This window comes from Nyctereutes procyonoides, unplaced genomic scaffold (genome assembly GCF_905146905.1).
Source record: "Nyctereutes procyonoides isolate TBG_1078 unplaced genomic scaffold, NYPRO_anot_genome, whole genome shotgun sequence".
In the NCBI taxonomy this organism is placed as follows: Eukaryota; Metazoa; Chordata; class Mammalia; order Carnivora; family Canidae; genus Nyctereutes; species Nyctereutes procyonoides.
Window position 1 is genome coordinate 47,803,157 of NW_026575044.1, and position 27,778 is coordinate 47,830,934.

Below are 27,778 nucleotides of genomic sequence, written 5' to 3' on the forward strand. Positions count from 1 at the left end.
ATGCTGCTGCCGCTGCTGCGAAGTAGCTGCTTCCCTTCCTCCTCTCCCGGCGGCGGTAGCGGCGGCGGCGGCGGAGGCGGCGGAGACGCGGGCGCGGGGAGCCGGCCGGAGGCGCAGCCTCAGCGCGGAGCCCCCGGGCCGCCGGGGCCGCTCGAGCGGGCGGACGCCGAGCCCGGGGCCGACCCCCGGCGCGCGGCGGAGGCCGAGGGGGCGCCGGGGCCCGGGGCGCGCGGCCCGGGAGCGGGCGGCGGCGGGCGGCGGGCCGAGCGGGAGCCGTATGCGTGCATGGATCCGGGCGCCGCGCTGCAGAGGCGGGCGGGGGGCGGCGGCGGCCTGGGCGCGGGCTCCCCGGCGCTGTCGGGCGGCCAGGCTCGCCGGAGGAAGCAGCCCCCCAGGCCGGCCGACTTCAAGCTGCAGGTCATCATCATCGGCTCCCGAGGCGTGGGCAAGACCAGCCTGATGGAGCGCTTCACCGACGACACCTTCTGCGAGGCCTGCAAGTCCACCGTGGGTAAGGGCGCCGGGGCCGGGCCGGACCCAACCCCCCCCCCCCGCCCCGCCGCCGGCGCTGCCCGCCCGCGGTGCCCGTGCCCTCCCGCGGTGTCCGGGGCCCGTGCCCTCCCGCGGTGCCCGGGGCCGCTGCCCGCCCGCGGTGTCCGGGGCCCGTGCCCTCCCGCGGTGCCCGGGGCCGCTGCCCGCCCGCGGTGTCCGGGGCCCGTGCCCTCCCGCGGTGTCCGGGGCCCGTGCCCTCCCGCGGTGCCCGGGGCCGCTGCCCCGGCTCTGCCGGCCTCGGTCCTCTCCTGGCCTGTGAGCCTCCCCCCCGCCCGCACCCCCTGCCGGGTGGCCCTGCGTTCGGCCGATGGGCCTCTCCGTGAATTTTGGGGGGAGGGGCGGCCCCAGGGGACGTCCCTGATCCCTTCCTAAAGCCAGACCGAGATTTTCGTGCGGTCCCCACGCAGACTCGTCCTTGGGGCCTCCCGGCCTCTATCCTCCGCGGCACAAGCCCCTCGCGCCCCTCCCACGTCCCTGATCCCAGCTGGGTGTCGAGCCAGCGTCCCCTTCGCACCGTGCAAGGGCGGTCATGAGATGAGGGTGATGCATTGGTCCCGTCAGCTTTCGGGGACGGTGTGAGAGGCCACGGAAAGCTCCTGGCCTTTACGTTACTCGCCCAAGGAAGGGGGTGATGCGAGGTGGGAAGCAGGCGGGCGGTGTAGCGAAGCTGCAGCTGTGCGCCCGGCTAGATGGCCAAAGTGGGTCATGAATAGAGAATTCCGGTGCTTGAGAACCAGGGCTTATTTTGCTAATTTTGAGCTCACTTTTCTGATGCGCTGAAATAATGAAGTTTGAAATTCCCTGTGGAGGATCTATGGAGAATATTAGGACTAAAACTACACTAAATTCCTTGTTTTAACTGCCAGTGAGGGTCAGAGGGACTTCAGCTGTATTTGTCCATGACCTCAAATAACCCTGGACTTGCTGAAATGGGGGGAGGAGTCTTCCAGAATCACCTGGATGGGTGAAGGACGGCAATGAAGTAAATACAGTAACTCTGCAGGTCAGAAAGCATTTTGTCCTCAGGATCTAAAATTGAAACTACAGGGGAAGTTTTTTTTTAATGAAGTCAGATTTCAGGACTTGGAATTGAGGTTTGTCACGTTGGTGTGGGTCATAGTTTTCTCAGTGGAAAACCCCTTAAAGCTAGGGGAACCACATAGATGAGGTAGGTCTTCAAAGTAAAGGGCAGTCACTTCAGTGATGGTCAATAAAGGATTTCCCCAAGGAGGTCCAAGAAACCTTGAGTAGTATTTAAATTTGAAATACAGAATTAAAAGTATCTTACCATGTACTTGTACACATATTTAGCACTGTAACCAGTGGTACTCAAGGCAGTACAATTTGGGAAAGAATTGATTTTTATTTTTTTTTTTTAAGATTTTATTTATTTATTCATGAGAGACACAGAGAGGGGCAGAGACATAGGCAGAGGGAGAAGCAGGCTCCATGCAGGGAGCCCGACGTGGGACTCGATCCTGGGTCTCCCCAAGGATCTCCCCTGGGCCACCTGGGCTGCCCAAGAATTGGTTTTTAAATGTCATGTGACAGATCAGTATACATTTCCAGTGTCTCGTTGGAAAATTAAACCCTGATTTCATATTGTCTTTTTTGTTTTGCCATTGAGAAGTGTTTCCCTTGGTCCTTTTTTGGAATAGACTATTTGGGACATACTTGTGTTCTCTGTATCCTTTGTTTTTAAAGTGATGCCCTTGGGACCATGCTATCATAATTGAGTAGCATACCTATACCTGTTTTAACATCCAGTCCTGGATCATATAGAGGATAGGGAGTTACTAACGATCAAATGAGGTTTACATTGTAATTTTTAGTACCTGATGTAAGTAGAGTTAAAAGCAATTCAGAAGTATCAGTTTTATAGCTGCACACTTAATATATTATAAAAATGAGGGATAATATAGTTGTACTGCATGATAAAAATTAGCACAAGCACTGATAGGTAAAGAAATGAGAGCTTAGGTGGGTGGAGGGGGTTAGGAGATGGGCAAAGATGTACTTTAGAGTGGGAAAGAACAGGTGAAGAAGGGCTTTCTAAGCAGACTCTTAAGAGGTCAGTTGTACGGAACTACTCCTACCCCCCCTCCCCCTTCAGAGCCAATTGCAACTGCAGGTTTTCACTTGTGCTTCTGATTGACCTGCTGTAGATCAGAGGTTCCCACAAACCACCTCCTTAGGTTTGATTAATTTGTCAGAACAGTTGGCAGAACTCAGAAATCTACTTACTAGATTACCAGGTAATTATAAACGGATATAATTCAGGAAGGGGCCCAGTGTTTCCGTGATCTCCGAGCATGATGCTCTCCCCAAATACTGCGTGTTCACCAGCCCCCGAGCTCTAAACTTGCCCTTTGGGATTTTATAGAGGCTTCATTACATAGGCATGGTTAAACCATTGGCCATTTGTGATAAGAGTCAATGTCCGGCCCCTTTACCCTCCTTGGGACGGGGGACAAAAATTCAGACCCTCCAATCACTTAGTTGGTTCTTCTGTTGACAAGGCCCCATCTTTTGGTGATCTGGGGGCATTCCAAAAGTCACCTTTATAATTTTCTCCCTAGAAAATTCCAAAGGTTCTAGGAGCTCTGGGACTGGAATGGGGACAAAGTGCAAATATATATATATTTTTTAGTATAAATCTCAATCTCATAGCCACATTCTGGGAAAGACTCATTAGTAGACATTGGGAATAAGGCTTTAAGACCTTGACTGCCGTGCTAAGGAGCATGGACCTTATCCATAGCAACTGGATCTGGAAAGGCCTCTGAATATAGCATTGGCATGGAGACAGTGAAGCTAATTTGGCAGGATTACATAGGATATTTATTTGGGAATGATAAAGAAACAGGAGGCAAGGAGACCAGGCAGTTTGGTTCTCTGTCCTTTTGGCAAACATAAATATATACACTTCACATATCTCCCACACTGCCACCACTGTGGGGTTCCTTGTGATTGGGTTTTTGCCTTGCTCATTTTTGTTTCTTCCAGGCATAGCTTATAGTACTTGGCTGGTAAATGTTTATTAATTGTGGGACGTTCAGAGAAAGTTGATCACCTCTGGTCTGATCCACAGTAATAAGACCCTTCAGGAAACCTAAGTAGTCCCCCTTCCATCTCTGCCTCACAGTTGCTTTTTCCTTCTAGCTGTCAGATCATTTATTGAGCACCTACGGGGTGTGAGGTACTATGCTATCCACCAAAGATTCAGTGGTAAAGAACTGTGGTCTCTGTTCAGAAGTGGCTCAGAGCCTGTGGGGAGCAGGATGACCTATGTTGGTAAGAGCAGTGTTGGAGATGTGTATGGAATTTTTGAGGAATGCAGTGGAAGCCCCTCCAATGGGGGGGAGTAGGAAGAGGGCTTGTTGTCTGGAAGGCTCCCTCCTAATTGGAATGCGGTAAAGATGAATTCATTCCCCAAGTTCCTTTATAAAAATGGTATTTAAATGCAGTGTTGGGTGTGGTATAGGATTGGGGTTGCCTCACCTGAATGCCTACCGGCTGAGCAGTTAGCTCAGGCTGATTGTCCTCCTGAGGCCAGTTTTTCAGGTAGTACAGTTGGATCCACATAGAGAAAGATTCTCTTCCACAGAGGACTTTGCCTTTCCCTGTCTGGGCTTGCAGATGTGTGCTGCTCAGGCCAGCAGAGTCTGGAAAGGACCCCAGGCCCCACAGCATGGCAGGGAGGAATCTGAGCATGTGCCAACCCAGGTGGGTCACTGAAGTGACGGCCTCATGTAATTCAGAGGTTAGAAGAGTGGCTCCAACGAGTGCTTTTTTGTAGAGGATCAGACTCACTTGAACTTTCTCTAAAAGATTATAGTGGAAACTTAAAGAGATTTGAGATAAAGAACTTTGTGAAATTATAAATGAGCAAAATGTTGATTTTTTTTTGTTTTTTATCAAATTAGAAATTGATTTGATTTAAAACACAAAAATTCACCAGGATATGAAAAGCTAAAAAGACTGTATTTACTTAAAAAAAATTTTTTTAAATAAAAAATTTTTAAAGGACTATTCACTAATTGACCTATGTAATGGAAATTGTCTAGATGGGGTATTATTTTCAAGTGGGATTTTGTATCCATGGAATTGAATAGCCTGATATAATTAGCATAATTTGACAGGTCCTTTGAAAAGTACAAGGGCAAGCTCGCCTGGCTGGCTCAGTTTAAGAGTGTATGACTCTTGATCTCAGGGTCATGAGTTTGAGCCTCACACTGGGTATATATATTACTTAAAAAAAAAAAAAACAAACAGTACTGGAGCAGTTTTTAGAAGTTTAAGAAATGGAAACAAATTAGTTATGCTATAGAACTTTACAACTATCATACAAGAAAACTTACAAAATTTACATTTCTCAGCCTCTTTTATTTCTAGCTGTTAACTTTGTTTGAATTAAAATGGTTTTACCAGGTAGCACCAACTTTCACCCCCACACCGGCAGCATTACATTCTAGAAAAAGCACTAGAGTGAGAGGAGGAACTGGGGCTTGTGATTTAGGCTCTGTCACCAACTGGCTTGTGTCTTTAGAGAAGTATTTTAGTGGTCTGTGCATACAAATGTAACATTCTTTTAGCAGTAGCTACTATTTATTGAATATTTAAAATGTGCCAGCAAAAGGAACACTGATCCTCATAGCAATCCTGAAAATTATTCCCATTTTACAGATGAGTAAGCGAAGGTTCAGAGAGGTAAGCAGCTTACCCACTGTGACACAGCTGGTCAGCTAGTGGTCAGGGCCGGGGCTACAAGTGAGTTCGTTCTGTTTGTTCCTTAGCTTACTCTGAGATTTAAAGTTACTTTGATTTGTGAAAATTCTGACTCAGAATCAAACACCACAGAGTCCTTCACAACTTAATGGAATCTAGTCCCCCTGCAGGCCTGTGATGTCATTGATCTACAGTGTCAGTGAAATTGACTTCTTTATGCCCCTGTCATCACTCATCGCTTGCCTTCTGGGATTTCAAAATATGCTCTAAGAACTGGATTTCTTACCTAAGTAGCCATTTTAAAGCATCTTCGGCCTTTTGCATATTCATTAAAATTATTCAAAATTCTACATATATGAATAAGGAAAAGTAGGAGGAAGGCAGTCTAGACTAGAATTCTGATTTTCCTGGGCAATAAAATTTCCCCCAGCACTAGGATCCCAACCTAGGATTGCCAGTTTATTTTATTTTGCAACTAAAGACATTTTTGAAAGTCTGTCACCAACTTTTCAAAAAAAGTAGACAAAAAAAAAAAGTAGGAAAGACTATCAGAATTAAAAAGTTCTTTGAATGTAGTCCTGAGAACCTTACCACTCTTCATTTTTCTCATTGTGCATCAATGCATTAGACTCTACGAGCTGGCCCCTGAGTGTCTGGTCATGGGTGATGGTTCTTTACTGAAGCCCTGTCTTCACCGAGGTGCTGGCCATAGTCCTTGTGTTCTCTTTGCTGGACTCATCCCTTTTGAGTCCAGAGTTAAGCTGAAGGCACACTGAGGAGGACCCCTGTGCCATGGGCAGGAACTTAGTGGTGCAGGTGGGTGACTGTATTTCAGTCACAGCTGAATGTCAGTCCCCTGCAGAAATTGTTTTCTGTGGGTCTCGCCTTGAGTATTAGGGGCCATGCTGGATGAAATGCAGCCCACAAGTCTGGTCAGCTTTACCTGGAAGCAGTGGAACCGCTGTCAGGGGAAGCCAACTGCTTGTGCTTCATTCTGGAAACAGGTCAGACATTTTTGCTGGAAAACCCAGAAGGAGCATCTAATTCTGGATGAAAATTCTAAATTGTGTATTTTATTTTGCTCTTGTTTGCTCCTATGCAGTCTTCCATGCCATGGCTGATCTGCCTAAGTGTTTCACTTAAAAGAGAATTAGGGAGAGTAGTCCAGAATTCCCACCCCAAGAGCCCAATGCCGAACCTCTCCAGTGCTGTCTCACTCCCCTGCCAGAATGATGTAACACGATGACTCAGGGAGATGTGAGTGTGAAAGGAACAGATGCGAATGGTTAACATTTCGTTTTTAAAACAGCAGATGCTATGTATTGTCATTAGCTTGATTTATTTAATGAACTTGGTGCAAACGGATAGGCTTGTGCAGAGCACGTCCCTTCTTGTGGAATAGTCAGCTTTCAAAGAAAGTATGGAAATGTAGTTGCCGTCTGGTTGTTTAAGTTGAATAAAAATCTATTTAAAGACCTGGCTTAAGTGCATTCAGCCTTTCTGTCACTGTGCTGCACGGAAGAAGAAAGGTTTCATTATGCATGATAAAGATCCAGATTCTTAGAGATTGCCTCTCTCCCTCCAGCTCCGTGGAATCCGCCAGGAGCAATCTGCTAGCAGATCTTAGAACTGGCTTCAGAAGGCAGAGTAGGCTCCTCTGAGAACTGCTAAGTCCAAATTATTCTGCAGCCTCGAGTGCCAGATACATTGTTCTCATTAAGCATTTGTTGGCATTTGTAAAGAAAATGTAGCTTTATATAGTGAGTCCTTCCTGCAGGTATTATCAGGCTGTTGTATTTATGTAAGATACCATTCCACTAGCCATCTCGTAGGGCACAAAGCTAACACCTCCTTACCTGGCTTGTCCTTTTCAGAAGGGCAAGGGAAGGAGTCATGGAGATGGCCACAATAAAATGTTAGGAAAGAGGTAAAATGCTATATTGCTATAGTGAACAGAGGAAGAAATTGATTTTTCTCCTTTTGTCCTTTTGTTGCACATCTTTTACATTTGGAAAAACCAAACCTACAGACCTAAAATAGTGCCCTTAGTTGAATGTGATTATGTTTTTCAAAAACTCCTTATCCTTTAAAACCCGAAAACACAGTGCAGCCCTAACAGAACACTATATTCCATTGGAAACCTCTTCCCCCAAAAATCCGACAGCCTCCGTTGTTTGGTTTCTGGTGCTTACGTAATGCCTTCTGAGTTAACAAAACCAAATAATGGCCTGCAACTCCACACCAGGCAGGCCTATGGTGGAAGTAGCTGACGAATAAAATTCTCCTAGCTTTCCCAACCATAATTTAGCATTCAGGACCCCAGTGAAGGGACCGGCTTCTATGAAGAGCCTTGGTGTTCACCTGCTTCCTCTCCCTCCCCAGGCCTGACTGTTAAGGAACCACACCTACAACCAAATTTTCACTTCTAAAGCAAAGCACTGTGCCTTCTCCCTGGCCACTCCTCCTCCTAGATGCCCTTCCGCCCTCACCCCAGCGGTGTGACAGGTGGAAGGAATGGATTTCAGAGGTAGATGCAGGGTCCCTGGATCTGCCCTACCACGACGTGTGTGTGTGTCTTTAAGTGAGCAGCTTAATTTCATTTTCCTCATTCATGGAAAGAAAGAAGTAGGGGGCTTCCATGCTTTTCGTATCTCAGGCTACAGGAATAAATGGTGATGAAATATCTTAGGTACCTGGCCTGAAAGAGAAAATTATAAACGTCAATTGTGTTCTCTCCTCATTCATACCATAGATGCAAAAACTCTGGAACGCTCCAAAATGAATCTTTATCCTTTAGAGATATAGTGGAATGTATAGGTGAATGTGAAAATGGAAACGTAGGGGCACCTGGGTGGCTCAGTCAGTTAAGCATTCGACTCTTGGTTTCAGCTCAGGTCATGATCTCAGGGTCATGGGCTCGAGCCCCACATGGGGCCCCATGTTTTGCAGGGAGCCTGCTTAAGATTCTTGTCCTCTCCTTCTGCCCTCCCCGCACACGCACATGTGCTCACTCTAAAACAAATAAGCAGATCTTTAAAAAGGGAAGTGTAAACACATGACCTGGGTAAAGTGCAAAATACTTTTGACAGTCCCTGCACTTTTATGAACCCAATATTAGTAGTCAAGTTAATGTTTTTTGCATAAAAAGAAAATATTACTGATATTTTCTGTTGACCATCTAGGTTTTGGGGTTTCTTCCCCCAGATTCTCCTCCCCTCACTCAATATGCTTTTCCTCTTGTGACCAAAGGGAAGTTAACTCTGCCTTTTCAGAGAGGGGTCTGTCTGCCTGTAACCAGGAAGCAGAGGAAGGCTTGCTGGTGCAGGAACTGTCTGTCCAAGAAGCCGTGAACTTCACTCTTACTTGTTTTTTTTTGTTTTTTTAAGATTTTATTTATTTATTTGAGAGAGCAAGGAGAGGGAGAAGCAGGCTCCTCGCCGAGCAGAGCCCAACGTGGGGTTCAATCCCAGGACCCCAGGATCATTAACCGTCTGAGCCACCCAGGTGCCCCCCTCTTACTTTTTAAAAATATTTCTCTAACTATGCAAAACTAATATTAAAGTGATGTTTATAACCTTCCAGCTGTCCCCTCCTTTTCTCATCATCAGAGGAGGCTGCCCAGTGGGGCTGGAGGAGCACAGCCTGGCACCATTCACCGGGTTCAAATTCATGCCCTAACACTTACAGCTTCGTGACTCTGGGCAGGTAGTAGCCCCTGACCTCAGTGTTTTCATCTGTAGAATGGGACAACAATACCTACCTCATAAAATTGTTAAGAGGATACACTGCAGTGAATTAATGGACGTAAAGCCCTTAGAATAGTGCCTGAAGCATAGTAAACAGCAAAAAAGAGTTGTTAATCTTTTTATTGTGAAGGGAACAGCCCCCCCCCCCCCGTGAAATTCTTTCCTAAGTGTATATACTTCATGAAAACGCAGCTGCCTGCCCATCCTGGTGGGCTCTGTGGGGCCCACTTGCTTCCCCTCCCTGCCCGTCATTCGAAGTCAGTCACCTCAGACTCCTCCCTGCTTCGTGGTGTTTATGGTACCCCTGTCTTTGTCCAGTCGAGTGTGAGGCTATTTCCATGTGCTGCATGTGTCAGGGATGGGGAGACACCGGGTGGTCTCTACTTGCTCGCATGGTGGCCTGTCCAGCTTGGGATGAAAGAGGCAGATCTTACTGATAGGATAGAGATTTCATGTCCTCAGGCCTGATGAGTGGTTTTTTTTTTCTTTTTTTAAGATTTTATTTATTCATGAGAGGCAGAGAGAGAGGCAGAGGGAGAAGCAGGCTCTCCACAGGGAGCCTGATGCAGGACTTGTTCCGAGGACCCCGGGATCACCCCAAGCCACCCTGGCATCCCCTGATGAGCATTTATAATGTCATAGCATCTCTTTCAGGCCAGGTACCGTCATATTTTAATAATAGTACCTACCACTGAATATTTTGCAATCAGAGCACTTGGTTTCTGTTGCGTTGACTTCTTTATATGGTGCTTTCCTGTGGGACTTCTGTTGTACTCTCTCTTCTGGTAGGTGGCATTTGGGCAGAAGACTGGCCCCACATTTGAATGACTCGTTTTCCAATGTTAAATTTACCTCTATGTGACTTTGACTCTTAATTTATTTTCTCACTCTCAACTCAGTGAAAATGCCGGAAATCTTCTCCCTTTGTAGAAATATCATGTCTAAAATTGGATGACTCCATATAAAATCTATATCCTTGGAAGAAAAGCCACTGTATTAACTTAAGATAGTTATTATAAAGTGGCAGTAACATCACAACCATTTTTGAATTGAAACAATTTATTTCAAAGACTATGAAATCTTTCAACCTCCTAAAAGTATGAAGTAAAAGAAAATCAGATCTTGCGGGTATAGGGGAGATAGGCAAAGAAGAAAAAAGGGAGAAGACCATTGGGCTGTAATCATAGGTGTGGATCATGGTGTTAATCTTGCTTTTATTTATTTAGCTTTTTGCTGGAAAGGAATGTGAAGAAAGAAGCTTCTGTTTATTTTTACCACTTCCATTTTTGTAACTTCTTATGGCCTGGCAGAAAGAAATATGGTAATGTTTTAGAAATGTTTTGCCTTAAGGGGAACTTAGAAATCTTATCAGCACTAAGTATGCCAATTCTTTATGCCATTGCAAAGATTTATGAAAGATAAATACAAAGAAGGCCAAGTGCAAAGTTCAGCTTTGTTCTTTAACAGCTCGATTAGGGTGGTTCTGGGTCATTTACAGAACATTTCACACCTTTCCCTTTTTTCCATGCATATGACTCTTATTATAACCAGTTTTCATTGTGGCCAGTATTATAAATTTGAATCTGGGTCTGGCACTCAGCCAGCAGATACCTTGTCCTCTGCCTACACTGGTGTCTCCCTCTGTAAAATGAGGATACTAATGCCCACCTCATTGGGCTGCTATAGGATCCCGAGTCAGCACGGAGGGCTTGACAGATGTCCACCATCATTGTTATTAAAAGTAAGATCAGGAACACGTGGTAACTCAAACAGAACCATCTGTGCCCATTGATACAGGAATTTTAGCCCTGTGAATTGTGTCCTTTCTGATTAAAATATTTTTTGAAAGACTTTCATAGCCTTAGTTTAAAGAAAAGGTAAGCTCCTGTTGCCAGAATGATTCACTTAGTGGACCACTTCCCATCTACATGACTGAATGAACTATTACCATAATACTCCCCCGGGGTGAGCGAATGCGGGGAGAGGATATGAGTATATTATTAGGACTGCCCTATCCTTTAAGGATTTACCATCAACAATTGGAATTGTAGGGGAAATGAAATATTCCATTTCTAGGGCAACATCTATGTGCCCGGCACCTGTCACTCAGAACATCTGCCTTGCCTTTCTACTAAAGTGTTTTGTGTGAGTTTTGTTGTTTTGTTTTTATGAATCAGTCCTGAATTCCTTAATTTTTCCAAAAATAGCATTTTCCTTACATGTCCAGGATTTGAAGAGGGGGTGTCTTTCATTGATCAGTTTACCAAGTTGCTGGTGTGTACCAGGCAGTGTCTGTCCTGGGCTATAGGGAGTCAGAGATGACTGTCCTCAGGGGAGACACCAAGCAACAAAGAAGGAATGATGTGATAGGAGATACGAGAGAGTGCAGGTCTGAGAACAGAGTGCACAGATAGGACTGTGGGGCAGGCAGAAAGGTTCAGATGGGGAATCACGTGGGATGTAAAAGGTTTCTGGGCAGACAAGGAGGTTCTCTAAGAAGAGAGACCAGCAAAGAAAGACACTTCTTTGCCAACTGCATGGGGTGTTGATTTAGGTCAGTATGACTAAGCCCTTTAAGGGCAGGGATTGTCCCCATCAACTCATGGTAGGGCTGACTGCCTCCACTGGTCACATTACCTGGAGAAAACTGGGTTTTCAGTTTTTCAACAAGGGCGGGAAGTAGAGATGCCACTCTTTCTGCCCCTTACCTGTTCGTAGACATTGGTCCTAGCAGCTCCTTCTCCGGGCCAGAGCTCTGTGCTGACTTTTCCTAAAAGGGATCCGCTGAATATCTGAGGTTATTGAGGACTTACTACCTTCTATTAAGGATCGTTGTAACTTTTATGACCTGCTAATTCTTAAAATAGACAACATCGAGAGATTTTTTTATTATTATTATTTCATGTAAGAAGGTTTTTAGAAACATTTAATTGTAGACTTTTACAAGCCAGTGTTTGCAAGCCGTTAATTGGAGTCAGTTTCTAGTCCTTATAAGCCACTGAGTGGTGGTTCAATGTGGGAAGAGATACTGCATTCAAGAGAGAGAGCTATCTTAATGGGTTCTTTTCTTTTGTGAAATTTTAGATTTCACCACTGGGTATTTTTCTGTTGTTAGTAAAGATGTAATGAATCTCACTGAAACCAGACAGTCTTCATCTTGGCTCCCCAGATTCTTAATCTTTGTTTTGTTTTCCTGTTAAAATTAGTAACGTATTTACAATCAAAAGGTGATAACATTATCTCTTGTTTCCTGATTTTGAACACTAACACTCTTAGCTGTTACTTTTTATTCATTAGATTTTGTGGTTACAAAAGAGTCCTGGTATATATAGGATCCTTAAAAGCTGCAGAAGTTGTTCAAGTAGGTTGAAAAAGAGCGTCTGACGTATTCAGGCTCAGAACAATTCTTTTTTTTTTTTTTTATTGGAGTTCAATTTGCCAACATTTAGCATAACACCCAGTGCTCATCCCTCCAAGTGCCCCCCTCAGTGCCCATCACCCAGTCACCCCCACCCACCTCCCTTTCCACTACCCCTTGTTCATTTCCCAGAGTTAGGAGTCTCATGTTTTGTCACCCTCACCAATATTTTCACTCCTTTCCCTTTATTCCCTTTCACTATTTTTTATATTCCCTGAATGAATGAAACCATATAATGTTTGTCCTTCTCTGTCTGACTGACTTCACTCAGCATAATACCCTCCAGTTCCATCCACGTCAAAGCAAATGGTGAGTATTTGTCGTTTCTAATGGCTGAGTAAGGGCAGCCCGGGTGGCTCAGCAGTCTAGCGCCGCCTTCAGCCCAGGGCCTGATCCTGGAGATGGAGACCTGGGATCGAGTCCCACATCAGGCTCCCTGCATGGAGCCTGCTTCTGCCTCTGTCTGTGTCTCTGCCTCTCTCTCTCTGTGTGTCTCTCATGAATAAATAAATTAAAATCTTTAAAAATAATAATAATAATAATGGCTGAGTAATATTCCATTGTATACACAGATCACATCTTTATCCATTCATCTTTTGATGGACACCGAGGCTCCTTCCACAGTTTGGCTATTGTGGACATGGCTGCTAGAAACATCGGGGTGCAGGTGTCCGGCGTTTCATTGCATCTGTATCTTTGGGGTAAATCCCCAGCAGTGCAATTGCTGGGTCGTAGGGCAGGTCTATTTTTAACTCTTTGAGGAACCTCCACACAGTTTTCCAGAGTGGCTGCACCAGTTCACATTCCCACCAACAGTGTAAGAGGGTTCCCCTTTCTCCGCATCCTCTCCCACATTTGTTGTTTCCTGCCTTGTTAATGTTCCCCATTCTCACTGGTGTGAGGTGGGATCTCATTGTGGTTTTGATTTGTATTTCCCTGATGACCAAAGATGCAGGGCATTTTCTCATGTGCTTGTTGGCCGTGTCTGTGTCTTCCTTTGTGAAATTTCTGTTCATGTCTTTTGCCCATTTCATGATTGTTTGTTTCTTTGCTGTTGAGTTTAATAAATTCTTTATAGCTCTTGGAAACTAGCCCTTTATCTGATAGGTCACTTGCAAATATCTTCTCCCATTCTGTAGGTTGTCTTGTAGTTTTGCTGACTGTTTCTTCTGCTGTGCAGAAGCTTCTTGTTGTGATGAAGTCCCAAAAGTTCATTTTTGCTTTTGTTTCTTTTGCCTTTGTGGAAGTATCTTGCAAGAAGTTACTGTGGCCAAGTTCAAAAAGGGTGTTGCCTGTGTTCTGCTCTAGAATTTTGATGGAATCTTGTCTCACATTTAGATCTTTCATCCATTTTGAGTGTATCTTTGTGTCTGGTGTAAGAGAATGGTCTAGTTTCATTCTTCTGCATTAGGCTGTCCGATTTTCCCAGCACCATTTATTGAAGAGACTGTCTTTTTTTCTAGTGGATAGTCTTTCCTGCTTTGTCGAATATTAGTTGACCATAAAGTTTAGGGCCCATTTCTGGATTCTCTATTCTGTTCCATTGACCTATGTGTCTGTTTTTGTGCCAGTACCACATTGTCTTGATGACCACAGCTTTGTAGTACAACCTGAAATCTGGCATTGTAATGCCCGCAGCTATGGTTTTCTTTTTCAGTATTCCCCTGGCTATTTGGGGTCTTTTCTGATTCCACACAAATCTTAAGATGATTTGTTCCAACTCTATGAAGAAAGTCCATGGTATTTTGGTAGGGATTGCATTAAATGTGTAAATTGCCCTGGGTAACATCACAATATTGTGAAAATGTCAATGTTACCCAGGGCTCAGAACAATCCTTGAGAGAAAACAATGTAAACAAAACTTTTGGCACTGCCTGCTTCAAGGGATTCCTCTAGTTGACCCTGAGCAGAGCTCACAAAAGAAGGATCACCTGCCAGTTCTTTTTAACAGTAGCAGCCACTGTGACAAATTTTACAAAAGTTACAGCCCCCTTTACTGAAACCTAAAAACAAAAAAACCTCAGAGTAACTGAGAAACAAAATAGTAGTCCTGACAAAAATAGGAATTTGATTTGTAGTTTGCCCTCGCAGAGCAACAAGGGGAGGCCCTAACTTCAGATAATATCAGAAGGACCGCGTTTGGTCTTTAAGCTGTGCCTGTTTAAAATCAAGACATGGGCAGCTGGAGTGGCTCAGAGGTTTAGCGCCGCCTTCACCCCAGGGTGTGATCCTGGAGACCCTGGATCGAGTCCCATGTCAGGCCCCCTGCATGGAGCCTGCTTCTCCCTCTGCCTGTGTCTCTGCCTCTCTCTCTGTGTGTCTCTCATGAATAAATAAGTTCTTTAAAAAATAATAAAAATAAATAAAATAAAATAAAATAAAGATGTAACAAATCTCTCCAGGCTGTTTTTGTGCCTTGTAGAATATCACTTTAAGTTATGTGCTTCCCTATGATTGAGTCATTTGGGAACTCTGAGGATATTGGTAGCCCACAGACGCTTCCTTTTTCAAGGCTGGTTTAGAGTGTCATTTGACTTTGAAGAGCAGATCCTTTCCAGAACTGAAAGTGAAATTGAATTAACCAGCTTTCGCTCAGTGACATTTGAAATTATGCCTGGTGTTGTAAGAGATTAAGAATTAAAACATAGGGTACTCTCTAGCTTTGTTCTCCTGTGACCGTTTCCATTCCTGCAACTTCTCTGTGTTGTACAGGCCAAGAGCTGGCGGCCGCCCCCGCTGCCCTGCTGCCCCGAGTTGTAAACACGGCTTTCGGTGTTGCAGTGGTGTCTGCGGTGTGTTACTAATTATAAAAGTCACATGTCTTTCGCTTCACCTCAAGAACATCCTCTGGCTTTGCAGTGCTGCCTCAGATGCCGAGATGGAGAACCAGAGAGCGGGGTCCTTACTCGCTGGGTGGCGCAGAGCGCTCACCGACGGACTCGGGCCCTGCCTGGCAGAGGTGCCTGGCAGAGGCCCGGCAGTATTGTGACCCCGGGTCCCAAGGAGCAGGCCCAAGTGGTTCCCGTGGGGAATGTCTCTAACTCTCAAATTCAGTCAGCATCCCTTTGGTTTGTTGCGAAAATTGTGTGAAAAACTTTTTTTTTTTTTTTTTTGAAATCTACAAGCTTTCTATAATCGAGACCCATATAAGGTAACATACACAAATGGAGATTTGGTTTAAGAAAATCTCTGAAGGGGGATCCCTGGGCTCAGGGGTTTGGCACCTGCCTTTGGCCCAGGGCGTGATCCTGGAGTCCCGGGATCGAGTCCCACATTGGGCTCCCGGCATGGAGCCTGCTTCTCCCTCTGCCTGTGTCTCTGCGCCTCCCTCCCTCCCTCTCTCTCTCTCTCTCTCTCTCTCTCTCTCTCTCTCTCTCTCTCATAAATAAATAAATCTTTAAAAAAAAAAAAGGAAAAAAATTCTCTGAAGGCTTAAGGGCTTGATTAGGAAGGGACAGTGAGTGATACATGATGGTTTGCTCAGTATTAAAGTGAATAAAAAGTAAAATTGGTTAGGTTAACTTGTGTAAGTTTTTTAGAAATAATTCTTGTTCCACGCTATTGACAATGTAATAAAGAAGTCATGTTTATATATTAACTAAATTTTTTGTGGATGCTATAGAATTTAATGCAGTAATTTCTAAATTCAGACTAAGGCTGTCTGAAATCAAGATTAAGTTTCCAGCATTTTTTGTAAGAATTTTCCCCAATATATCATTCTTTTAAAGCCATTCCATTTTTAATGTAATTATCAAATGCAATTTTTAAATGGTTTTTTTGTTAAACTTGTGGTAGTAATAAATTATATTACTATTAGCAAATGCTACGTAGGTAGTTTGTGGTAAAATATAACCTAGGTTGACTTCATACAGTTCTGTGTGGAAGTATAGGCCACGTTACAGGTATTGGTGGACTTCTGCTTTTCCTTTTGGGACTTAGTGATACCACGTTTTTTGTTTTTCTGTTGATGATACAAAACGTACAGATAGGATTTTTTTTTATAGCAAATTGCATCTTTTTTGCTTCACTTTCATTTGCTTTATTTGCAGGTGTTGACTTTAAAATCAAGACTGTAGAGCTAAGAGGAAAGAAAATCAGATTACAGATCTGGTAAGTGGGGGATCTACACGCAGTAACCACCATGTATGTTCACAGTCTGTATGCCTGTCTGATAAAATTAACTGTTCAAGCTGGCTTGCCTCTCCTACCTTTCCTCTCCTTTGCTCATCTTTAAGTAAAATGAACAGTGAGAAAATTTAGGAAGTCTACCTGTTTCATACTTCATTTGCACGTGGGGAGTGGTGAAAGGAGAATGTCACTTTAATGATTTGGAGCCTTGATGCCTCTTTTCAAATCATTTGACATACTAGCAAAATTGTCATCACTAAGATGATTGCTCAAATGCTTGTCTTCACATTTTTAAAGTGATTTTTGTTGGCTAGTATGCAAAAAAAAAAAAAAAAAAAAAAATTCCATCACGTTCCAAACCAGATCTGTGCAGTTTCGAGGCAGATCACCCAGAGACAGTGGGGGCTGCCCGGGAGGGCGCAGTGGGAGCATCACTGTGGGATGCGCATGCTCCCGCTGGACGTGTGGCTCATGCCACATGATGTAAGCCCCACTTGTACCAACTGGGAATGAATCAATCCAGGGCCGCTTTCTGAAGAGAAGCGCCCTTCTCAAATCATGACCAAGAGCAGCTAAACCAGCCCTGTGGTAGCTGCGTGGCACCAGGAGCTTTCTGTGGGCTCCCAGTGGCCCGCCAGGGGCACTGGGAAACAACCTGCGGGGTGCAGAGCAGATGTGGTGCTGGTTTAACAGTGGCACCACCGAGGGGCTCAGAGAATGCCCTCTGTTCTTCACCTCCCCGCTACTGTGTACTCAGCCTACTAACTCCTCTGCAGGTCCACCTCAGCTCTGAGTGTCTGTCCACCATGTGTGTGTTTGCTTTCATCTGCGTTACTTGCTGCCTCATCTGTGGCATCATCGGTCACCTAATGCTTGAGTGTTAGTGCCATGCCTTCATTCTTCACCCGTGCCCCTGTGTGGGGCACAGCTGCAGCCCAGCCGGCATTGCTGCCTCCCGGAGGTGTCTGAGGTAATGTCTTCATTTGGTCACCTGTGACTGTACAACCCACTGTGAGGATTTTTGGGGTTGGGAGTTTGGGCTTTTGGTTTGATTATGAAACATTAACAATCTTGCCCAAATACATGATGGCCAAAAAAAATGGGTGTTCATTTTATTAGCCCTTAATTGGAAAGCCCATAAACTTTGGTATTGCTGCCCATTTTTTTTTGAACTCTGGAAGTAATGACAAAGTATCTCTCACATGAGCTGTTGTTTCTGATTATAAGCTCTCTAAGGTAAAGACAGTCTTTAAAAGGATCATCTGGGAGATGCCTGGGTGGCTCAGCAGTTGAGTGTCTACCTTTGGCTTGGGTTGTGGTCCTGGAGTTCTGGGATCAAGTCCCGCATCAGGCTCCCTGCAGGGAGCCTGCTTCTCCCGCTGCCTATGTCTCTGCCCATGTCTCTGCCTCTCTCTCTGTGTCTCTCATGAATAAATAAATAAATCTTTTAAAAATAAATAAAAGGATCATCTGAGGTACTTCACCTCTGTCTAGCACCTGTGGGTGAGATACTCTCTGAAGGAGATTATTGAACACAGGGGGATAGAGCTAGTATTAGAACGCCTGTGGAGCTTGCTTAGTGAGTGACAGCAGTGTCTAAGTGATGACATCATGGCCTGTCTAAGCAGACATACCTTAATTACTGTCTTCATACTTCAGGTTTCATCTCAGGCAGCAGTAATCCAACGTATAAAAAGTCTGTCCAGATGTCCTGTGGCTCCCTGGAACTCAGCCCATTAAGGCTCTGGGCCAGTGACATTGGATACTTCTGGAATCTCAGGACAGAGCCTTTGAATCTTATCTGAAAGGGCTCACCTGTGAATCCCACCCTGTGGGGAAAAGTGTACTGGTACAGTTCCAGGAAATACACAGGACACTCCGAAACCATATTTCTCTTTGATGTAAACACATTCCCCACCTAACTCCTCCTTCTAACTCCTCCTCCTAACTCCCCTCCTTGACTCTTCCAAAGAACACAACCAGGGAGAAAAACGAGATTCAGTGAATGTATTCAAAGGTTGATGATATGTTTTCCACAGGAAGCATCCCAGTGATTCAGTGAGAAAGGAGGGACTGAAGTTTTCCCAAAGGTGTTTTCAACAGTGAATAACATGTCCCCAAAATGCCCACCACTTGTTAATCACACAATACTCAAAGTAAGATTGGTGCCATCCGAGGTGCTTTATGTAAAGGATTAAATTTCCTTCATTTATTGTTACACAGTAGATAGCAGGTATGGGAATCACAGTTCACTATTTAATACATGACTCCTTTCAGAGTCAGAAGCCACGCCTGTGCTGTTGCTGTCATGGTCTGCTTTGTTGGGGGTGTGTTGTCACCACTTTGCCATCACAGTTGAGGGCCCAGGAGGAGCCTGTGTAGTTGGAGAGGGTTCTTCAAAGAGCTTCAGCGGCCTTGCTCTGCTAATAATAGCTGTGCTCTGATTTTCTAGAATGTCAATCCATGAACATTCCCAGTTGGCTTTCACAGAGATCTGATTAGAAGAAATGCATTTTTTTTTTCTTGATGATTTCTGGATATAGCCAATATGAGAAAATATTAACCAGAGGTTCCTGAAAGTTTAAGGAAGTTTAAGTTTAAGGTAACATAAGCTGTAGATGGCATTGTCACACTTTTATGCTACATTTTATATCATTGCCACATTTTTAAAATATTAACCAGAGGTTCCTGAAAGTTTAAGGAAGTTTAAGTTTAAGGTAACATAAGCTGTAGATGGCATTGTCACACTTTTATGCTACATTTTATATCATTGCCACATTTTTTTCAGTCCCTGGATTATCTGTGGTCAGAAAAAAAGGACCACTTTCTCATCTCTGTACTTAAAAGTGTTTCTTCACGTATGTGTGTAAGACCTTTATGTAAGTGTAGCTAAAACAAAGTGCGTCAACTAGAATATAACTTCATGAATGACATTCAGATGCGGTCCTACAGATTAAACACAGGGAATTAACATGTGTCATATATTGTCCCGTCCACCATGCCAGTCTTCCCTGTAGGGGATTTGGTTCTTATGCCAACATCAGGCTTATTTTTCATTCTCTGCTTGGATGAGGTGGGACATTTCATACACAGAAAATTAATAATGACATCTTTAAGTGGATATATTAAATGCAAGTAAGAATCTTTGAATTTTCAAAGCATGGTCATATTACAAAACTGGGGAAACAGAATTGCAGGAATTTTTCAATTTGCACAAAAAGCAGGGAGAGAAATAATCACCTCTTATTCCAGCTGCAGCAAATGACAGTTTAGCTGCCATTACTACCCTACAAATCTCTAGGAATGGTCTCTTTATCATGACAGTGAAAACTCATATTTACGGAGATAAAGAAGGGAAATATTAGGATTCTGCATCTTCCCAGAAAGAAGCATCATCAGTGCATTGGTGTCTTCTTAGCATCTCATTTTTTTGAGAAGTAGGAACTTGGGTGGCACTTTTATGCTGCTGACACATAGGAGATCTGTAATAAATACTTATTGAACTGTGTCTGCATTTCATTTCTCTGTTCTTTGTATGTAGTAGCAGATTATTTATTAGGGGCAATAAATCAAGGAAAGGAGCTTCAGAGGACTAGACAGCAAATTTGCACAACCCACATATTTTGGAAATAAGGAATAGTCAATTTCTTAAAGGAAGATTCTTTCCTATTTCAAGCCTTCAGAGCCAGACAAAAAGGTGGAATTTAAGGAATGACTTGACATGGGAGTGGCAAACTGGTTAATGTTTCCTTAACTGGCTGATTAATGTTTTTGTAAACTGAACTTGCTGGCTTATTTGTGTTAGAATCCCTCAGATTTTGCCTTTGAGGTCTTGTCGTCTTCTGTTGTCTGAGTGAAAGCCAGCAGAGACAGCTGATTTCTTAATGTTTCTAAGATTCCTGGCTGTGCCACCCAGGCAACAGGTGTATTTAACTCTATCAGAAATGCCCTTTACTCTCCCTGTTCTTCAACTGTTGGCTTTTTAACACTTTTGAAGTCTGTAATACATTGTGCCTTACATAACAATACTCTGTTACATCCAAAACTCTGTTAAAAGAAAGATTTCATGGCAGGTCTTCTTACCACATTTAAATAAATAAAAGCATTTAAAAATAAAATAAAAAACCGTTATCTCTAATCTCACTATGTTGGAACCCCCAGTGTCTAGATTCTAATTCTTTGAATATGTGCAGAAATTAATGTCAGTTGAGTTATGCTAAATAGCCAGATTAAAGTTGCTTAGAATAAAGGCTTATTCTGTTAAACTATTAAAGTATTGTGCTCGGGGATCCATAGGTGGCGCAGCGGTTTGGCACCTGCCTTTGGCCCAGGGCATGATCCTGGAGACCCGGGATCGAGTCCCACGTCGGGCTCCCGGTGCATGGAGCCTGCTTCTCCCTCTGCCTGTGTCTCTGCCTCTCTCTCTCTCTCTGTGTGACTATCATAAATAAATAAAAATTAAAAAAAAATAAAGTATTGTGCTCACCAAAGATTTCAGAGTAGTAAAATGTTTTTTTTTTTTACTTTTTAAAGAAATGAGATCTTGTTTCTTAACAGTATCAAAACAACACAGCATATTTTTAAGACATTAAAAATATTTGATCAGATCCTAATTTGATCAAGCCATAACTTGTGATAGAGTGGGAAACCATGCTCTGAAAGATTTAACTCTTTATTGATGCAAAAGTAATTATAGGGGCACCTGGTTGGCTAAGTCAGTTAAGTGTCCGACTCTTGATTTCAGCTCAGGTCATGATCTCAGAGTTGTGGGATCAAGCCCAGCATCAAGTTCCATGCTGGACATGGAGCCTGCTTTAAAATCTATCTTCCCTTGCCCTCTGCCTCTCCATCTCCCCAAAAAAAGTATTAGTTACACTCCTGTATGCCTAGGATTCCAGAAACAATTTTACCCATTGATTCCTTGTGTAAATGAAATGGTATCTGCATCAGTTCCTTCTCACTAACCTTGAAGGTGCAGTGCCCATTAGTGTGGTCTTTGAGGTTTTTTAGTAATGTTGAAGAATTCAGTTCCCATCTATCTAGATGGCATTTCTAGATCAAAAAATAAAGTTTATTTTGCCTTAAAGTGGCATCAACTGCCACATTTTAAACATGTAAACTTTTGTTCAGGACATGCTTAATGGCAGCATGCTGTGGGCTGGGCACCCTGCTGGACCCTGCTGGACAAAAACAGACTGGTCTCAGCCCTCCTGGGCGTTATAGTCAAAAGCAGCAGGGGATCCTTATATCCAAATGGCTTTGCTTTATGTGAAAATGAATTTGCCAACAAGCTTTTGTGTTTATTTAGCATAACAACAGGCATCACTAATGTGAGCTAATTTGGTGGCAAGCTCAGTGATACCATCATTGCTGAAGGGAAGGGTACTTTAGGGATACAGTCCCACAACGTGCACCTCAAGAGAAGTAGTCTTTGGTCAAATGCATTTGGGAAAAGGTACACATTCTGTCCACTCCGCGGAAATCCACATGCCCCCATCATTGGAGGCTGGCCTTTCAGGAAGAACCCTATCTGTTCACCGCATTGCCCCCTGGCAATGTTCCTGCCTGCTTGACCCACCTGTCTCACGTGGCCCTAGGGGGAGCATGCTGTTGAGTTCGGGTTCTGTGGGAAGAGCTAAATTACGGATCGTCTTTAAAGAAAATTGTCTACAGATAAGAAGGCCTGCTCCATTGAGCTCATTCATAAATACATGATGGGTTTCAGCAGTTTCTTGGCTTATTAGATGGAGAAAATGTCTTAGCCAGCTGCTGTATTAGTATAAGCTTACATCATTCTTCACGTTGAAATGATCGACTTCAGCCTGGAGAATAAATACAACTTCTGGCTTTTAAAGTAGTCAGATAATATGGAACTTCATCGTATTTGCAGAACTATCTGGTCTGTCCTACCTTCCCCTTTGACCCCTCTTCTGTTTTAGAAAGGCTTAAGGAAATAATGATACTGATTTTATAGTATTTTTCATTAGCAAGCGAGTCTTGGTCATCATCTCAAAAAATCAGATATAACCATTGATGTCGGTTAAAAGAGAGTTTGTAGGGGCGCCTGGCTGTCTCAGTTGATAAGACATGTGACTCTCGATCTCAGGATTGTGAGTTTGAGCCCCACATGGGACATAGAGGTTACTTTAAAAAAAAAAAAGAGTTTGTAGATGGTGTTAAATTTCATCATTCTACACATTATTCTCTTATTTTCAAAATCTTGAGAGAAATTGGGACTGTTTTTGTCTGAATGTAACTCAGAAAAACTACCTTTCAACCCCCTACCCCCACTAATACTGATGCAGATGCATGGATGTGACTAGAAATCAGCCTGCAAGGGGGCAGGGCGGGGCCTCCACTCCTGTTCACATTGGAAGGTGGAGTTGCCCCCTCTGGTTCTTATTCGGGAGCTGATTTTTGCTGCTATTTCGTAGGGACACAGCAGGTCAGGAGAGATTCAACAGCATTACCTCAGCTTATTACAGAAGTGCCAAGGGGATCATACTAGTATATGATATCACTAAGAAGGAGACTTTTGATGATTTGCCAAAATGGATGAAGATGATTGATAAGGTAGGTGTTGCCTTTTCCTGTGAGACCTATATTAATCTCATAGATAGAAAGGCCTCAAGCATCAGGGCCCCGTTAGGTACTCAGTTTGTGAATCTGCTGAGGTCTTGAGATCAAATGCTCTCCCCCTTTTCGTACTTGACTCTTGCTTTTTACCTTTTTGTGAGTTTCTCGAGTACTTCCCCTGCCCAGTCCACACCAGGCCTCATCAGGCAGGCACTGTTCTGCTCCCCACGTGCCACACTGTGAAAGAGACCGAGACCCCTGAGTACTTGGCCAAGGTCATACTATCCAGGTGTCTTTTTCTGCAGCCTGTCTCAAGTAGTTGTTTAGAATACCCCCAAAAATTCAATGAGTTATTCAAGAGAGTTTATTTAGTCTTTTTAAAGAGAGATCCTACTGTACCTATATATTTTTTTTAGAACTTAGAAACCTAGCTTTTTTCTGATCATAAGATTAATGATAATCTTGTCATGATAGAAAAATTTGGAAAATCAGGCACAAAAATAAATTTAAAAATGTATCGTTCTGCCATTCTGAAAAACTGAATTGAATCCATATTCCATGTAGTTCTGCAGCCTGCTTGTTTCACTGAATATCCTATCATGCCAGCCTATTAATGTTCTTCCAAAGCATAGGTGGTTTGGGTTTTTCTGAATGGCTGCATTCTTTTTATGTACCATAACTTATTTCGTTCTCCATCTATTCTGTTGGACTTTCTTCAGTTGATGGCCATTTTAAGTACAGGGCTTTGCCTGTCTTGTGAATCATTTGCTCTGGAAGATTCTTAGAAATTATCTCAGAGTGTTGTGGTTCATAATGCCTGCTAGCACATCACTTTCTAAAGCCCTAAGCCCCATGAGGACAGTCTCCGACCCCACCTGAGTCGATCCCACCTGGGACAGGGCCGGGGACAGGGCCGCTGCTCAGAGACTGGGGAAGTGAGTGGATGAACGCACAATGATCGCAAAGCAGCAGACTTGTTTACGTTTTCTGTCAGTATGACACTGCCCACCTTTGAAATGCAGCTTCTTTTAAAATTCCACAGTATGCTTCAGAAGATGCAGAACTTCTCTTAGTTGGAAATAAGTTGGACTGTGAAACTGACCGAGAGATCACCAGGCAGCAAGGTGAAAAGGTGAGAGAAATGGGGAGAAGGGACATCACTGCCCACACGCTGTGCGGTTAGCAGGTGGGAGATTTTTTTCTTTAAATAAATGGTTTTTTTAATTGTGAAATAATTATACAGTCACATCCTTCTCATTTGTTTGGATTTAAAGGAGCAGGGAGTTTTAAAGATCATTTTGAGATGGGGGGGAGCGCAGTATCTGCATCAGTATATACTACATTGTTCTCTAACCCAACATTTTCTACAGAGAAATGTTCTTTAATCCGTAAAATTGCTTTCATGACTTGCGCTCTGGTATTGCACCCTTCCGTGGAGAATCGAACTCCTTGAGCGTAAACGGGGCTTTGAAAACCTGGTGCCCTCCTTCCATAAAGCCAGAGCGCAGAACGCTGTGATTCCCCCAGTCACAGGCCACCTGGCCGCACACACCACTGCATGGCAGGCCACATGGAAAATGTGAATCTGTGTTCTCAGTTCGCGCAGCAGATAACCGGGATGCGGTTCTGTGAAGCCAGTGCCAAGGATAACTTCAATGTGGACGAGATCTTTCTGAAGCTTGTCGATGACATTCTGAAAAAGGTAAAACAATTACAGCAGTCAGCTGTCTCATCTGAAACCTGTTGTTCTCTTCATGATGCTTCGGTTGAGAATGTTTTCCTTAGAGAAGCAAGGTACTCACTCAGCGGTGAAGAAGCAGGTGAGATGGTTACGGTGGACGGAGGCCTCCAGCTGTGGTGGCCACCGTGTCCCGCCCAGGGCGTCTCCATGTCCACAGTTGGTGTCCAGTAGATTTGCTGAGCCCTAAAGATGGTTGCGGGAAGTGACTGGAGCAGGTATAACAACAGGCCGTGTTTGTTTGACATTTGCTTTTGGTTTTTTTCCCCATTTTCCCACAATAATTAAGATAGATACAGACCGTGGGGACCTGGGGGGAGCGTGCAGGTGTCTCAGTGAGGTGGGAGCCCCTGCCTCACCCTCAGTGCGGTGCTCCCTGCGGGGCCTGACTCCATTCGCTAGGCCTTTCCAGGACACGAAGTTGCAGGAAAATTGCTAGACAGCATCGTCGAACAACAGTTTCTTCAAGCATCTATAGGCTTAAATTCAAAGATTTTTTAAAAAGAACTTTCCTTGGGTTTATGTTGTTACTACATATAATCTGCTAATCCAAACATAATTCAGAAGCTCCTAATAAAAGGATTGTTTAGGGGATTCCTGGGCGGCTCAGCGGTTGAGCACCTGCCTTCCGCCCAGGGTGTGATCCCAGAGTTCCAGGATCGAGTCCCACATCGGGCTCCCTGCATGGAGCCTGCTTCTCCCTCTGCCTGTGTCTCTGCCTCTCTCTGTGTGCCTCTCATGAATAAATAAATAAAATCTTTTAAAAATAAATAAATAAATAAAAGGATTATTTATATAATTGTTAAGAGAAGTTATTTCTTCCCTTAGTGATGCTTCCCCTGAGGGTGCAGAACCATTTTTTCCCCTGTATTAATACATTAGATTTCCATTATCACAAGGTTCTATGAAAATACATGTTTATGAGGTAGATCCATCCAGTTTCTTTTACCATGTAGTATGTTGAGGACTGGCCAGTGTTTGTGCATGACACACAATACCCTGAATCTGGTTTTAATTTTTGTGGCTTCATATTTGAGCGTCTAATTCAACGTCGATGATTGGAGATCTTTATGTGAAACTCCTTTGCTCCCATGTGACTGTGTGGTCTGCAGAGCACTTACACCTACAACGCGTGGTTAAATAAATGTGTTTGTCTTTTTTCCTTTGTCCTTAAGATGCCTCTGGATATTTTAAGGAATGAGTTGTCCAATAGTATCCTCTCGTTACAACCAGAACCCGAGATTCCACCAGAACTGCCTCCACCAAGACCACACGTTCGATGCTGTTAATTTGCTACTTTGGAGACAAAGTGGAAATGATTCCTGGAAAGGGGAAAATGTTCTCTTCTGCACTACAATACAATCATTTTGACGATTTCCTTTCGCACTTTGTAATCCAAGTCAGAGCTCTACACTAACTTGTAAATATGCAAATATGCAATCCTGGGTAAGTTTTGGTTATAAATTCCATATTTCCCTCCAAATTATATTTCATTCATTATCCCAGCATCTGTTGTACATACACTGGGAAACATAGTACTTCTAATATGAAGAATGGGAGAAATGAAAGGTATAATGTTTCTTGAAATAAATAATTGTCCTCGTTAATTATAGTATGAGGACCGAAGACATTCTGATAAGAAAGAAAGTGGTGCTTTGCTTACCGTTTTAAAGAAAATTTGTAAAACTAAAGACTTTTTGGGAAAAAAAATAAAGCTGTCATAAGTGCTTTTTCTTTATTTACAAGACATTTCCCCCAGACGTAGCATCTCTGAAGTATGGGAGTATTTCTGCCACAAAGCAAAGCTCCGTTCACAGCCGTCTTTGAAGGTTATTTATTAATGTCAGTGTCACCGTAGAGTACTGCTAGTTAGAGGGTTGGGGTTTGACTTGGTCCTAAGGCCGCAGAATCTCTCTCATGGTTTCCTGATGGACATAACCCTGTGCTTTTAAGAACTGCAAAGATTCAATAAAGAAAGAAGTGTTTTTGAGACTATAGAAGAAGATTTTAAAACAACGCTGCTGTCCTAAACAAATCCTGTTTAAAGGAATTTTAAAGAGATACATTTTACTATATCAAAGAACATACGTATTTACCTAAACATTCTATACCTTTGTAATGATAAAACTTCTCCCCTTTACGGTGAAGCTTATTCCTATTAAGCCTAGACTGTGTTCAAAAGAATTTTTTTTTTTTTGGTCTGATAATGAATTTGTGAACTCTATCTTTGGTATATCTTTTATTAAACTGCACTGTTTTGTTTAGTCAAGGTAAATAAGTAATTATGTATTTGAATAACTTGGCGTGTCTTGAGTGTTGTGATATGAAAAGCATTGTGGTCTTTCTACACTAATGAAGTGCAAATAAAATTTTGTATTTATGAATGACAGTTGAGTTGCCACATTTCTTTGTGGAGTTGCAGATTGTACACCAGACAGTATTTTTCAAAAGCTTCGCATCTTAATCTTTGGAGCATTTTAGAGAAGAAAAATATAGTATCCTCCACTATGGAGGATACAGGCTGCTTCTCAAAAGTTAAACCTAAAACTATAATATGATCCGGAAATTCCACCTCTAGGTACATACCAAAATAAAAACAGAAAGCAGGGGCCCAAAAAGACTCTTAACACACCAGTGTTCATAGCATTATTCACAATAGCTAGAAGGGGGAAACACACCAGATGCCCATCAACAGGTCAGTGGGTAAGCCTAAGTGGGCTACACGTGCAGTGGAGTATTGTTCACCCTTAAAGAGGAAGGACCTTCTGCCCCCGCGCCACAGCATGGACCAACCTTGGGGACATTCTGCTAAATGCAAGAAAGCCAGGCATGGAAGGACAGGATTCCATTTATATGAGGGACCTAGAGTAGGCAAATTCATGGACCAAGTGG

General features: G+C 43.5%; 1 protein-coding gene across 1 annotated transcript; it reads left to right on the top strand.

Annotated features, from left to right (window-relative positions):
* Window positions 1–27,275, top strand: RAB12 (RAB12, member RAS oncogene family). Its single transcript, XM_055323731.1, has 6 exons — window positions 1–511; window positions 16,494–16,554; window positions 23,007–23,145; window positions 24,191–24,280; window positions 24,746–24,850; window positions 26,062–27,275. The coding sequence occupies exons 1-6, from the start codon at window positions 1–3 to the stop codon at window positions 26,173–26,175; spliced, it is 1,020 nt and encodes a 339-aa protein (XP_055179706.1). The 3' UTR covers window positions 26,176–27,275.
* The last annotated feature ends 503 nt before the right edge of the window (window positions 27,276–27,778 follow it).

What these genes read in the sequence shown, in the direction of transcription:
- RAB12 (XM_055323731.1), top strand. Translation starts at nt 1, where the DNA reads ATGCTGCTGCCGCTGCTGCGAAGTAGCTGCTTCCCTTCCTCCTCTCCC. An exon ending in GGCCTGCAAGTCCACCGTGG is followed by an intron (nt 512 to 16,493) that starts GTAAGGGCGCCG and finishes CTTTATTTGCAG; the next exon opens with GTGTTGACTTTAAAATCAAG. An exon ending in AAAATCAGATTACAGATCTG is followed by an intron (nt 16,555 to 23,006) that starts GTAAGTGGGGGA and finishes GCTATTTCGTAG; the next exon opens with GGACACAGCAGGTCAGGAGA.